Source organism: Bufo gargarizans, chromosome 2 (genome assembly GCF_014858855.1).
Source record: "Bufo gargarizans isolate SCDJY-AF-19 chromosome 2, ASM1485885v1, whole genome shotgun sequence".
NCBI classification, from domain to species: Eukaryota; Metazoa; Chordata; class Amphibia; order Anura; family Bufonidae; genus Bufo; species Bufo gargarizans.
Window position 1 is genome coordinate 110,968,022 of NC_058081.1, and position 14,886 is coordinate 110,982,907.

General features: G+C 44.4%; 1 protein-coding gene across 2 annotated transcripts; it reads right to left on the reverse strand.

The window, feature by feature from the left end:
* Positions 1 to 767: 767 nt before the first annotated feature.
* Positions 768 to 13,439, reverse strand: LOC122929560 (oocyte zinc finger protein XlCOF7.1-like). 2 transcript variants are annotated; one of them, XM_044283180.1, is made up of 7 exons: positions 13,347 to 13,424; positions 10,080 to 10,261; positions 7,389 to 7,717; positions 7,029 to 7,129; positions 5,806 to 5,982; positions 5,626 to 5,701; positions 768 to 4,200 (listed from the first exon to the last, which is right to left on the reverse strand). In XM_044283180.1, exons 3-7 carry the CDS (start codon positions 7,714 to 7,716, stop codon positions 3,206 to 3,208), a joined length of 1,677 nt encoding a protein of 558 aa, XP_044139115.1. In that variant the 5' UTR covers position 7,717; positions 10,080 to 10,261; positions 13,347 to 13,424; the 3' UTR covers positions 768 to 3,205. The 2 variants fall into 2 exon arrangements, with proteins under 2 accessions (XP_044139115.1, XP_044139114.1); XM_044283179.1 differs by lacking the exon at positions 10,080 to 10,261 and having other exon boundaries at positions 13,347 to 13,439.
* Positions 13,440 to 14,886: the final 1,447 nt, after the last annotated feature.

The following is a 14,886-nucleotide window of genomic DNA, read 5'->3' on the forward strand; positions in this document are numbered from 1 at the left end:
TCAGTTTTGAATACCTTGATGGGTGTAGTTTCTTAAATGGGGTCACTTTTTGAAGTTTCTACTCTAGGGGTGCATCAGGGGGGCTTCAAATGGGACATGGTGTCAAAAAAACAGTCCAGCAAAAACTGCCTTCCAAAAACCATATGGCGTTCCTTTCCTTCTGCGCCTTGCCGTGTGACCATACAGCAGTTTACGACCACATATGGGGCATTTCTGTAAACTACAGAATCAGGGCAATAAATATTGAGTTTTGTTTGGCTGTTAACCCTTGCTTTGTTATATATAGTGTACTGTACTGTATTTTCACTTTACAAAGTCTGATTAGACCTCTGCCTTGATCAGACTTCTGCTAAGCACCATGGACAGCAGGAAGCCTGTGACCATCACTCGCTGCCACAACAGAGCAGCGGGTGATGGGGAGGGAGGGGCACCCTCCCTCTGTGATCTCGTCAAGAATTGGGGGCTGAAAAGGCACAGCAGCCCCCGATGGGGGAGGGAGGGGGCTCCCTCCCTGTTAACCTCTTCCATACAGCGGTCCCTACGGACTGCGGCATGGAAGGGGTTAAAATAAAGGGCTGACAGGGGATGGGGGGGGGGTTAAACATTTAAATAAGGCATTTTGAAGTTTCTAATCCCCGCGGTCACAAACCGTGGGGTTCAGAAACTTCCGAAAGTGCTGCAAACCGCAGGTCTGAATTGACACAGGACCCCCCTCGGCATTGACCCAGGGTGCCTGCTGATTGATTTCAGAAGGCACCCAGTTCCGATACCGCCCGCCGGTGAGCGGAACTACACAGGACGTACCAGTATGCCCTGTGTCCTTAAGTACCAGGACATCAGGGCGTACAGGTACGCCCTGTGTCCCCAACAGGTTAAAGAAGCACTCCCACAAAGTTTTAATCTCTGAATTGTTAGAAAGGTACCAGATGTAAACTGTATTGAAGGTAATCTCCTCACCAGAGACTGTATTTGCGAGTTATAACCTCCATTCTGATCCTCAGCTGTGTTATGTGACCAGCACTGTGACTTTCCAAATATCACAGCAGACTCCATTTTGCTGCAGTGGAGTCTGTACAACTCTTTTACACAGCTATCATGCTGCTTCTGATGGATCCAACAGAACATTGCTCTGAGCTGTTGTTACCTCAATAGTGACCTCTTCTATTAACACAGAGAGCCGGATGATTTAAAGTACAGAGGGGGATGACCCACAGCAGGGACATGTATTACTGGAAGGGACAATTCCGCATTAGCAAAGGCTGCATAGCGGAGGGCTGAAAATGTATGATGGAGATGATCCAGCAGCCTTATATGCCGGCTCAAACACAGCATTTATGCCGGAAAGCGTTTCGGATCACCGCCAGATCCCATTATAGTCAATAGGGATCCAGCTGTTGGATGTGACAATGCCGCATCTGGTGAACTGTTCTCTGTCTGAACAGCCTGCCAGAAACGTTCACCGGGGATTTGAACGCAGCCGTAATAAAACAATGTCAAAGGTCCCCATAGCTTTTAAAGGCTATGTACGCCTTGGGGAAGCGGGGGGGGGGATTTTATTTATTATAATTTTACTAATTTGGGCTAAAGATCACTTTTAAACTTTTAATTGGTCTTTATTAAAAATGTTCAGCCGTTTATTTGAATCCCCTCAGCTGACGGCTCATATTTACCTCTTAACTCTGACCTCACAAACACTTATTTAAGCCATATTCTTATCAGTTTGAGGTGATCAAGAATTGAGCTATAATGAGTGTTTATGAGGTCAGGAGGTCAGAGATAAGTCTTACACATAAGTTTGTCAGCTGATGAGATTCAAAGACAGACAGACTGATTCATTCCTATCATATACTTCAGATACTGGAAGGCAATGAAACAAACCATGAAAAAACTGGGGTCAGATGTGGTCTTTGGGTAATGCCTACTTGCCATTTATTTTTTTCAGCAGATTAGGACACATCTATGATCAGAAACTCCAGCTTGGCTACAATCTTTGTCACAGCCTATGACAGTCAGAAACCTTTGTCTTTATTTGTCAGGATGCTGATCTCTACTAGTCTCTGCCCCTCCTCCATACTCTATATTGCAGCTCTGCTTCTTCATATTAGTCGTTGTGTGCACACCACAAGGAAGTCAGTGCATAAAGAGCTAATTTACTTTATTTCCTCTATAGAGTGGAGCGAATGCTTGAATCATTGTAATGCGAATCCACAGAACAGAAGGGGTAAATATCAAGCTAGAAAATAAATTTTCCCCTATGTGTCCTAAAGAACAGGGGGCAATTTGTTTATCGCCATTCGTCTTGAATAAGGCAATGGAAAAAGCACCTCAGTTCACCCAGTTCCTGGTCGGGACCCCAAGAAGTAAGGGTACATTCACATGACCACGCTACCACCGCACCCATTTTGTGGACCGCAAACCTGCTGGTCTGTAAAACAAGGGCACTGGCTGTGTAAACGCTGTATCACGGTGCGGACTTATTGCCTTCAATTGGTCCACGATCCGCAAAATACATGAAAGATGGGAACCGTAGGCTTCCGGGTCCGTGCCTCTACGTCACAAAAGATTGGAAATGTCCCATCTTTCACCGTATCTTGAGGCTTGTGGGCCCATTGAAGGCAATGGGTCTGCACCAGGATGCGACATTCACATGGCCTGTGCCCGTGTTTTGCGGACCGCAACACAAGCATGGCGGCATCACAGTCGTGTGGATGTATCCTAAGTCTAACAATTAATGTGGGACACTGTGAATAACTCAGAATTTTCAGTTTTGGTTGGTGCTACTCTAATACAATTTCAATGTGAATTGTCACTACAAAAGTTGTTAAAACGTATCTATTTTCAAATATTCTGTTAAAACAAGCTTATTATATAGCTATGGAAATAACACAAAAATGATATCTGTATTAAAGAGTAATCCAACATAAGATATTCAGGTTTCTAGCCTTTGTGGACAACTCTTTAAGATCTTCTCTCTTTCTCTGTGGTGGAGGGGAAGTGACAACCACACTACCTGTCACAGATAACCACCACTAACGGTGATTGCTAGACCAACACTGGCAGGACCTTAACCAGTGCAAGATCTAGAACATGTAGTGTTCAAACATAAAATGCAGGTGGAGTTAAATCTACAAACCCCAGCCAACTTTTTTAGACAACAGAAACTGTTTCTTCCTTGTGAATTCGTGCATGTGATATAAGGTGGGACCTACATCCTAAAACATTTGCCGCAGACCGAACACGAGAAAGGTTTCTCATCTGTATGTATTCGCTCGTGCGTCTTAAGCTGTGACTGCTGTCCGAACAATTTACCGCAAACAGTACATGAGAACGGCTTCTCTCCTGTGTGACTCTGCCGGTGTGTGATGAGAGCTGAAGTGCACAGGAAAGTTTTCCCACATTCGGGACAAATGCTCTTTTGGAACGTTTTATGGATTGTCTGATGTGTCTGAAGATCTGCCTTGGCAGTAAAGTGCTTCTGACATCCGACGCATTGAAAGGTCTTCATGGAATCCTCCTGAGAGCAGTTCACATGGTTTACCGTTCCACCTTGATGGGTGAGATTTACCGATACGATATCGTCTTCCTGCATGTCGTCATCCTTGAACTCTTCACTGGAAGATATGTCTTCTTCAGAGCTTGAGTTATCTTTAATATGAACAATTGTGTACTCAATGTCATCTTCTTGACAGTGAACTTTTTCTTTTGCATGAGCCTTTTTTCTCCCCTTATCACCTTTTCCAGACTGTTCCTCACTAGATTTAGTATTTAGATGTTTGTCCTTATGTGAGATGGATTCATCAGCAGATTGTTTTAGTAGCTGATTTGATGTTTGCTCCTCGGCATCAGACGAATCTTGCCTTTTATGACCAGAAGGTGCAGAAGCACCCCTACCTGATGTGTTGCCTTTGTCTTCGTTAACATGGGAGGATGAATCTGTGTATGTCCAGCCATCAGAGTCTGACAGATTTTCCTCATCACATGATTCTGGCTCCTCCTTAACAAGAGTACATGTAATATCAGTGTCTGTGAGATCCCCTTCCTCTTCTGGTGAGATGGATTCGTCATGATCATGTGTAGACATATATGGCTGATGGCCACCGGGAGTATAAATGGAGGTGTCCATGAATGCTCCTTCCTCATAAAGCATAGACTCCTCCTTGCTGTCAGACGTATATATAACAAGGTCACGCTCAGATATCTCTGTGGGAAGGAAAACAATTATAACCAGAAAATTCTTGAAAATGAGTGACTGCAAATCTAAACATTTGTCCATGGCTAGAAAAACTGGTACAATTTTCTGCTCAAAAACAGTGCCGCTCTTGTCAATGGGAAGTTCATGGTCTTGTGGCTCAGCCCCAATAATTCAATGGGGGGAGCAGCAATACTGGATAAGCCCATGGACAAGAGTGGCACTGTTCCTAGAAGCAAATTAAATCAAACCTTTTTTTTCTAATGCTGGAAACCCCTTTAAAGGAAATGTGTCATCAGAAAATGACCTGTTGTTAAAATCAGGTTTTATGTACTTTTTTTAAATCTTCCATATTCCTATCTATATTATCTACATTTTAAAAATCCTAAAAGTGAGGAGGAGGAACAACATTTGTGATCTTCTGAGATCCGGGGGGGAACTAATTCTCTTTATGAAGAGCATCTACCGTAGTAGGCATAAGGAGTCTTATAGGCCACAAAATAGCTCTTTCCAAAAAAAGAAAATAAATCTCTTTTCTCTGGTGTGACCTATCCAGAGGGAAGATCATCAATATCTAAAAGATAGATAAACTCCTTTAGCTTTTGATGGAAAAGTGACAATCTCTCACCCCAGTGACTTTGGTGGCTTGTCCTCTTTGAGACACCTCTACAAATGCAAGTGCACCAGATAACTAGGGATCACCTCTTTTAGCATAAAGGAGTTTCCAAGACTCCTATATTGATGACCTATCCTCGGGCCATTAATATTGAACACTTTAAGATAATGGATACACAAGGTTTAAAAGCCCTTTCACACAGGCCTAGGATTACAACAATTATCGGTAACAAACATTCCTATGAATGCTCATTCCATATAATTGCCTGTTGTAAAGGTGCAATCATCCTATCACCTGACAAATGAGAAAATTCTTTCTTTGTCAGGTGATTGCATCTTTCATGACTCTGTGTAAACCGACAAACGAGCATTTTATTTGTTTGCCTGGTGACCGGTACCACCTTTACACAGGGCAATTATCGGTAAGGATTATTCATGGGAATGTTCGTTCTCGATAATTGTCCTGATCCTTGACCAGCATAAAAGGCCCCTTAGATATGAAAAATCTGTCCCATAGTCTTCTGGCTTTTAAATCTACAAAATCTCAAAAATACACAGATCTGATGAAGAAAGGAGGGAATTTGGTTGAACAGGACACATAAAAAACAATAGCAATAAGTTATGAGATGACAGTCCTCCAGTAGAAGCCAACATTACAGCTCCTCTGTGGTACTTTAATTCAGAAGAAGGCAAAGCTACATTTTTAATAAGTTCATTTATGATCCATGTATCCAATGAGTAAAAAAATATGAATATGATCCCCGATAATGCAACGGATAAAGCCACTAGCTTGTTACAGGTTATATGATAACAATTCTTACCATGAGATCTGAATGACTGCTCATTGTTCAACATGTCTGCGTAAAAGTCATGGTGTCCTTCTAAATAGTCTCCCTCCTAGAAAAATAAGCATGGCATAACGTTACCAGAACCTAACCTATGATACAGCCATCGCCATTGGTATCAATGTATAAAGTTCCAGCATTCCCATCTGCGCTCACCTCTCCATTCAGCAGCTGGATGATCTTGTAGGCAAGTTCTAGAATCCTGCGATCACTGTTTTCCTCATTGCTGTGGGAGGGAGCGGGTGGCGTTATTTTTGTTGGCGTTTGGGACAAATCCAATTCTCCCAATTCCCTCATTTTAGCACGCTTACGAGACTTTACAACAGTGTAATCCTAGGTAGAACAGAAAACAACATTATCACCAACTATATGACCAAGCTATGAAGGCGAACCAACATCTTACACTTTAAAGGGACTGACTGTCCAAGTTAGTCTTCATGCACATGGTCGTGGTTCGCAAAAAACAGATCTGCAAAATAAGTTTATCTTCCATGGGCATTCTGCATTTTTCCCAATCCCATCGATAAAAAAGGGCTATCCTTGTTCCCAGTACGGACCCATACAAATAAATGGGTCAGTGAGCTATCTGCACAAAAATAGCTCACAGATGAAAAATACAGTCGTGTGCACAAGGCCTTATCCTAAACTCACCTTGTTCTGTGAGCAGCAGCATGTGACTGCTGCAACCAATTACTGTCCTCAGTGGTCTTGTGCTGTACACGTCTACATTACCACTGAATCATTGTATGCAAACAATGAGAATAGGACCAGCGGTGCAGGGAATGGTGGTGGAGAAACAGGTGAGTACAGGATTTCAATGTTATATTTTAAGGTATTTTTCAGAGTTAAGCTTATTTTAGGATAACTCAGACAACCCCTTTGAGTCCCTTCACCTAACACTGTGAGCATTTTCAGAAATTACTGCTAAGCAATTTAGAAGTTGTCCAGACATGTATAAAACTGCTTGGAATGTTATAAAATATTAAAGAACTCACACTTTGCATACTGATCCTTCGCCACTACTATTCTGATGCTTTCTGGGTCTGCTGCTGATCTCTGTACTTCCCGCTCCAGCAATTATGTCCTAACATGTGACTGGCTGCAGTGGTGACCTCAGTGTTGTTGACAGGTCATGGCTACCATGGTCCTTGTGTTGGGGCGTCACCCATGGAGCAGGAAGTAAAGAGGGCAGAGGGAGGGAGCAACATGGGATCAGTAAGTTGAATATAACTTTTGTAACGTTCTAAGTCTTTTTTTTTTTTTATGACATGGCTAGATAACCCCTTTAACTAGTAGTGTCCATTCTACATGAGTGTACAGCACCCATAAAATTATTAGAATATGAACATGTGACATAATTCTCAGAAAGAAACCCTCACCTCTCCGGTTAGCAGGTAGATGATCTCCAAGGTGATATTTAATATCCTCTGAGTCATTCGACTTCGGATCTTCTTGGCACTCTTGGGACGAGGAGGACGTTCTACAGAATGAATGGTGAGATTAGTTCACACCCAATATGGTGACCTTATAAGGCAACGCTAAAGAAAAATAATAAAATTACACATGTAAATTACACTTCATCTATAATTCTGTAAAGCCAAATGAATCAAGCGAGACACAAAAGTTATTCTCAAATTCTGTCCACCACCCAACTGCTCTAGAACCCCATCACTCATTGGCCAAATGACTAAATGCAAAGAATTCAGTAGAAACACATAAGGCTTCCAAAAAGATTTAACCTTTTTTTTTCTGTATCTTCTTTACTGTAGTGGTCGCCTGCACAATGCAGTTAAAAACTGTTGGGAGGGCGTCCTTCTTCAGGCTCTTCCTCATTCCCTCATTAGCATAAGAATCTGGGGTAAAATGCTGAGAGCAAATGCGAAACGCGTCTGTCTTCTTCCCTTCAAATACTTTATCTGTAAATGCATCAATGTCCCCGAAATCTTGACCTGTCTGCATTAGCCAGGCCTTGATCATCTCCTTGCTCCTTGGAAAGGCATGGATGGTGATGGTGGGATCCTTCTTCTTCCAGCTGAAGGAACATCCTTTAACGATACAGGATGGCATCCTACAAGGGTGAAAAGGTAAGTACTTATAATGAATACACGCAGCTACTCTAACTTTATTCATCTATATCTGTGATGGCTAACCTCTGACACACCAGCTGTGGTAAAACTATAACTCCCAAGATGTACACTTGCTTGGCTTTTCTCAGAACTCCATAGAAATGTATGGAGCATGCTGGGAGTCGTAGTTTCACCACAGCTGGAGTGCTCGAGGTCAGCCATCACTAATCTATATTGTACTTTAATCTTTTGTCTGCACCACCCAATAAAATTCTGTGTTTACACAGGGCAGCTTGCATGCAAAATCTCACCAACGGTGACCAATGGCTGCACAATTTTGAATTGGCCACTGCAGGTGGACGGGCTATCAGCTACATGAGGAAGCCTTGGAGAGTAAATCCAGCAGCTAAACTATCACATGTGAGGACAATGCTACCGACGTGGTCATAATATTCTACTCATGTCACTCAGGAGACAGCAGTCAGTGTTGGGAATTAAACTGACAACAGGACACATCAAACCTAAAGAAGATCCATAGGGAATACTTCCCATCCCAAGAACCTCATGCCCATTAGCCTGGGATGGCCATAATAAGGTACATACAGATTTGGGAATAAGATGTTTTGGAAGAAACATCAAAGTTAAACTAATACTTGGTATAACTTTATCTTTTATCAAGTACAAACTGGATACAACAACAAAAAAAGATTCCCCATCCTCAAAACTTGCTTGGAGGCATGTCTTGTGAGCCTAGCTGTCATATATTCATTCCATTTTCTCATCCAACCCTCCTTCCACCAGCCAGCACTGTCACTGCACCCATCAGCACGGACCTAACATTTTACATCTTACACCTCATCAGGTCTTTCTCCAGAATTTAGTGCATTAATAAATCCCTCTCTTATTAGATTTAGGTGCCTTTCATCTGGACCTGCAAACGTATGTTTGAAGTTTTAGGGCATGTACGCAGGTGGCACAGTGACCTGAAGTCCTATGTGTGCTATAGAAGAGGATATCCAACAAATTCAACAACATTCATACAGTTGTGTTCAAAATAATAGCAGTGTGTTTAAAAAAGTGAATAAAGCTCAAAATCCTTCTACTAGCTTTTATTTCCATACACACAAATGCATTGGGAACACTACACATTATATTCCAAATCAAAACATGAAGAATATATCAAATTTGTGTTGTTGCTCTAAAAAAATGAAGAAAAGTGAATATTAGACTGTTAAAAAAAATAGCAGTGTTTGTATTCTTCTTTACAAACTCAAACATTCACTTTATAAACTGAAAAATGTTTGAAGATTTTGCTTCCCTTTGAATCACTTAACTGTTTCTGAGAACTTCTGGCCCCTGTGAACGATATTCCAGCCCAGGATGATTGGACTACATTCCACAGTTCTTCTCCATTTCTTGGTTTTGCTTTAGAAACTGCATTTTTGATGTCACCCTACAAGTTTTCTATTGGATTAAGATCCGGGGATTGGGCTGGCCGCTCCATAACGTCAATCTTGTTGGTCTGGAACCAAGATGTTGCACGTTTACTGGTGTGTTTGGGGTCGTTGTCTTGTTGGAACACCCATTGCAAGGGCATTTCCTCTTCAGCATAAGGCATCATGACCTCTTTGAGTATTCTGATGTATTCAAAATGGTATGCGATAAATAGGCCCAACACCAGTAGTATGAGAAACATCCCCATATCATGATGCTGGCGCCACCATGCTTCACTGTCTTCACAGTGCACTGTGGCTTGAATTCAGTGTTTGGGGGTCGTCTGACAAACTGTCTCTGGCCACTGGACCCAAAAAGTACAATCTTACTTTCATCAGTCCACAAAATGTCTCTTTAGGCCGTCAATGTGCTCTATGGCAAATTGTAACCTCTTCAGCACATCTTTTTTTTCAACAGTGGGACTTTGCGGGAGCTTCTTGCAGATAGCTTGGCTTCACATAGGCGTCTTCTCATTGTATCAGTACTCACAGGTAACGTCAGACCTTCTTTGATCTTCCTGGAGCTGATTGTTGGCTGGAGTCCTTGCCATTTTGGCTATTCTTCTATCCATTTGAATGGTAGTTTTTCTCTTTCTTCCACGTCTTTCAGGTTTTGTTTCCCATTTTAAAGCATCATTTGCGATCATTTTAGCTGAGCAAACTATCATTTTCTGCACTTCTTTATATGCTTTCCCCTCTCCAATGAACTTTTTAATCAAGGTACGCTGTTCTTCTGAACCATGTCTAGAACGACCCATTTTCCTCAGAATTTCAGAGAGAAATGCAGTGTAACCAGCATGTACAACATTTGCTGCCTTTCTCCCTAAAATAAGGGCAATAATTGCCACCTGTTTTTAAAAGAATGAATTACCTCACTAATTGAACTCCAAACTGCTATTATTTTGAACATGCCCCTTTACACACAGCTGGTCGGATGCCGACACATTCACTTCTATGGGGCTGCAAAAAACAGTGTGCTGTCCACATCCATATGTCCGCTCCAGTCATCAGTATCTGATCGGTGGGGGTCAGAGTAGGTCTGGGTGATATGACCTAAAATCGACATTGCGATATAATTTGAAGCATGTGCGATATAACGATATATTATTTTCTTCTGTATGTATACAAATTACATGGCCATCATCATCCATGTCCCCCAGCCAGCGCCATCAGCCCCATGCCATTGCCACCATCATCATGTCCCCAGCCAGTGCCATCAGCCCCATGCCATTGCCACCATCATCATGTCCCCAGCCAGTGCCATCAGCCCCATGCTGCCATTGCTATTTTCAATCATCTATGTCCCCCAGCCAGCCAGCGCCATCAGCCCCATGCCATAGCCATCCATCAAACCCCTCCCCCAGGTAGATTCGGGCCCCTGCTAATATACTTACCTTTCCTGCATAGTGCATGGCTGGCTGATGGAGTCCGTAGGAGACGGACCGCGTCTTCTTCCAAGCATGCACTGGGAGGGACCTGACGTCACACACAGCGTCAGCCAGCGCACTGACGATGTGTGCACGCAAGGCCCTGGCCAGTGCAGCGCGGTGCAGAGTCGGGAAGCCATGGAGCGGTGAGTGAGAAGCTTCTTCAATTCACTACTGCTCCATGGTCATCTATCGCAATATGGCGATATAGACAAAATCTATATCGTTCACACGGTTCATATCGTATATCGTTTATATCGCCCACCCCGAGGTCAGACACCCGGGAACCCTGCCAACATGGGCGGATTGGACAAAGACCCTAAAGGAAATTTCCCAAGGAGCCACTCAATCCCTCCTCTTGGCCATCAGCAAGGTACATAATATAGGAGCATCAGGCACGTATTTACCTGACCAGTGGCCGCAGGTCCCCTGTGATATTTGGTTTCCCAGAGGCAGTATTTTGTGCTGCACTGTGGTATTTGGTTCTGCTAGGACGGTATTTTGTACTGCACTGTGGTATTTGGTTCTGCTAGGACAGTATTTTGTACTGCACTGTGGTATTTGGTTCTGCTAGGACGGTATTTTGTACTGCACTGTGGCATTTGGTTCTGCTAGGACGGTATTTTGTACTGCACTGTGGTATTTGGTTCTGCTAGGGCAGTATTTTGTGCTTAACTGTGGTATCTGGTTCTGCTGGGGCGGTATTTTGTCCTGCACTACAGTATTGCTGGCCCCGCCTACAACATGAGGCACTTTTTGTGTTTTTTCCAGGGCCAACTTAAGTTTCCAGTCAGCTAATCAGCTGTTTGAGAAGATGCTCTCCTGTGAGCACAGCACCGTACATGGTATAGCGGCTGTGCTTGGTATCGCAGCTCAGCCCCATTCATTTCAATGAGTCTCTGCACGATATCAAGCACAGCTGTTGCCCTTCAAACTGCTGATCGGCGGGGGTCCCATGTGTCAGACTCACACTGATCAGATACTGATGACCTATCCGGAGGACAGGTCACCAGTATCAAAATCCCAGAAAACCCCTTTAATATAAACCACATAGTGTTTTCTATCTCAATGAGCCACGTAATCATGTACATGACCATATATTTGGCTCACGTCTAATCCGCATTCTTTGCAAATCACATCTAGACCCATTCATTTCTATAGGGCAGCAAAAAATGCCTGTGTACTGTCCAAATCCGCACATTATAGAACACGTGTCCATTTGGCAAACAAGAATATGCATTTCTATAATAGGGCCTGCGGAATGTGCGCACACGGACAGTATCTGTACCTTGTGGATCGCAAAGCGCCAACAGCAGCGTGCATGAGGCTTAGGCTTCTTGCACACGAACGTTGTGCATCCGTTCCGTGCATTGGGAACCGCAATTTGTGGTTTCCAATGCACGTGCAACGTCCGTGCGGTGGCTGGGACTGATCAAGACCCATTATACTTGAATGGGTCCGTGATCAGTCCGCACCGCAAAAAAAAAAATAGAACAAGTTCTATTTTTTGGCGGTGCAGAGGCACGGACAGAAACACCACGGAAGCACTCCGTGGTGCTTCCGATCCGTATCTCCGTGACTGTGGACCCATTCAAGTGAACGGGTCTGCATCCGTGATGTGGGGTGCACACAGCTGGTGACTGTGTATTGCTGAACCTCCGTACGCGGGCCGCAATACAGCCACTGGCACACAACGTTAGTGTGGAAGAGGCCTTAACAGTAAGTGATTCTATCATAGTTTTATAGGTGAAATAGAAGGTTTTGGTTTTTTTTTCTTTTTTGGACAAGGCATTGTTTCTGTATCGAGAATCATGACACTAAACGTGGACCAAATCCTGGTATAGTGACAACTACAAGCATGTGACTGCTGGCCTCAGCCATGACGCTAGCTTGTATGGTATGGAACCAGTGAGGCGAGTGACTGGCCGCAGCAGTCACATGCTGTGGATGTAGGCGACATCAGCACTGCAGGGGGATTGAACAGGTTTTTTTTTTTTGTTTTTTTTTAAATCAACTTCCTTGCTGTTCTTATAATCTGTACAATCCTAGACAACCCCTTTAAAGGAAACAATCAGAAAATTAAATCAAATTTTTAGGAAAAGAAATGCAAAAAGGTTTTCCCCCAGCAGACTCTTTATTTAGCTTGAGCTATGTAAATGGGGAGAGGGAACCTGACAGCATCAAGGAGACGCCACAGACCACTGCAGCCAGAGGACAGCCGCTGTCACACTGACATACTGGTTTCTCTGCAGAGAAGGGGGTACATCACAGGAGGGTCTGCTTTACACTGCAGTCAGAATATGGAAAGAAGCAGTAACCTCACCAACCCCTCCATGGCATTGGATTCCTGCTGCTGTCAATGTGAAGGCCGCTCATCTGGGCTCAGGAGGCACATTTGATTTAATATGGATAAAATCACCGAGGTATAAAACATACACTGCAAAGAATTTCATCCTAAAAGCATATGATACCCTTATATACCATGGCAGGGTGCAGATTCTACTGACAGCCTCCTGGGGACAGTCACAGTGGGGGGGGGGGGGGGGGGGATAACAATGACTAGTTGTTAAGGCAGTGTCCCTTTAAACCCAAATCTAAGTAGACGGTCGGGCAGACTACAGGTCCCAGCATGCCCTGCAAAGCTCCGGCTTCCCATTGTTCACGTACGCAGACACATAAAGCGCTATGAGGTGTCTGCCCGCAGCCCTCACCTGTAAAATGGAGGTTTACCGGCAGCGAAAACAAACAGAGCCCGGGCAGCCCCTCACACGCCTCTCCACAGACCGGAAGCAGCCTCCTTTGTATTCCACTCCATTTCCGGTTTTGCGTTCCAAGGGCTTTCTAACTTTCCCGGCCCAACTTCCGGTACATCGTGGCCTTGCGTTCCAGTTGACATTCTGCTTGTGTGGTCCATATTCTCTAATAGCGGGGGTGTTGTGCTGGATGGTGGCACTGCATGGAAGGGGCAGAGAGAGACGTTACGGAAAACGGGCAGTAGGAGGCAGCACACTGAGTATATCCTAGGACAGGGGTCAGCAATCCTCGGCACTCCAGCTGTTGTCAACCTACAATTCCCAGCATGCTCCATTCACTTCTGTGGGAGTTCTGAGAAGAGCAGAGCAATTATGCATGCTGGGAGTTGTAGTTTCACAACAGCTGGAGGTTGCCTACCCCTGTCCTAGGAAATTGTCCAGGATTAGTGAAACATGGCTGTTTTCTTCCAAAAAACAGCACCACCCCTGCCTACCTCCCAACCATGGGGGAACCATTGGGACAGTCCTGGATTTCAGCAGGGCTCATGGACACGGCCGTTCCGTGCTTTGGGTCGTGATGGATCGAGACCCATTCAACTTGAATGGGTCCGCATACGTGATGCGGGGTGAACACGGCCGGTGCCCGTGTATTGCGGGCCCACGGTATGCGGCCCGCAATACGGCCGGCCAACAGTTGTGTTCTTGAGCCTTAGTCTTCATCCTGAGGATGTAGATGCAGCAATGTCAGCTCCCTGCTTCACCATTTACCAGCAGCAGGTGCCATGTGCTGACGTCATCACACCTGCTGAGCTGTGGAGGAGAGCGCACAAGCTGGGTATCATTCCCCGAATAGGGAATTGGCTTGTGTGCTCTCCTTCACAGCTCAGCAGTTGCGATGACATCACCACATGGAGCCTGCCTGCGGGAGACCGCTGATCTCCTCTGTTCATCAGGGGAATGGGGCTAAGTGAGAGTTTTTTCTTATTTTATTAATGCTTAGGCTAGTTTCACACTAGTGCTAAACTGTTCCGGTAGAGGAACAGCCTGCTGTAGTTGATCGCATGCCACACAGCTGAAAATTGCTACAGCACCGCCCGGCTCTATTGACTATAATGGGACCCAGAGGGGATCCAGCCTGTTTCCGGCATTAGTGCTGAGATACGGCCATTAAAAAACTGCTGCTGCAAGCAGCAGGTTTTTTTCTGGGAGGGATCCTGGCACTAATGCAGGTAACAAGCCAGGTCCCATTATAGTAAATGGACACCGGCGGGGAAAGATAGTATTCGGCTGTGCCGGATAAGATGAACTACGGAACAGTTTAGCGCTAGTGTGAAGCTAGCCTTATGTGCTTCACTACTGTAAGGGAGCATAACTACTATGTGGGGACACCATGGTGGCATAACTAATGTATCAGGGAACTCGGGGGGGATTAACTATGGGGGATTGGGCAGAGTTAAAAGCATGGTTTAGCATAGAAAAAAATAAATAAATCACCATG

What these genes read in the sequence shown, in the direction of transcription:
- LOC122929560 (XM_044283179.1), bottom strand. Translation starts at nt 7,716, where the DNA reads ATGCCATCCTGTATCGTTAAAGGATGTTCCTTCAGCTGGAAGAAGAAG. An exon ending in TCTACCTGCTAACCGGAGAG is followed by an intron (nt 5,983 to 7,028) that starts GTGAGGGTTTCT and finishes TGTTCTACCTAG; the next exon opens with GATTACACTGTTGTAAAGTC. An exon ending in TCCAGCTGCTGAATGGAGAG is followed by an intron (nt 5,702 to 5,805) that starts GTGAGCGCAGAT and finishes TTATTTTTCTAG; the next exon opens with GAGGGAGACTATTTAGAAGG.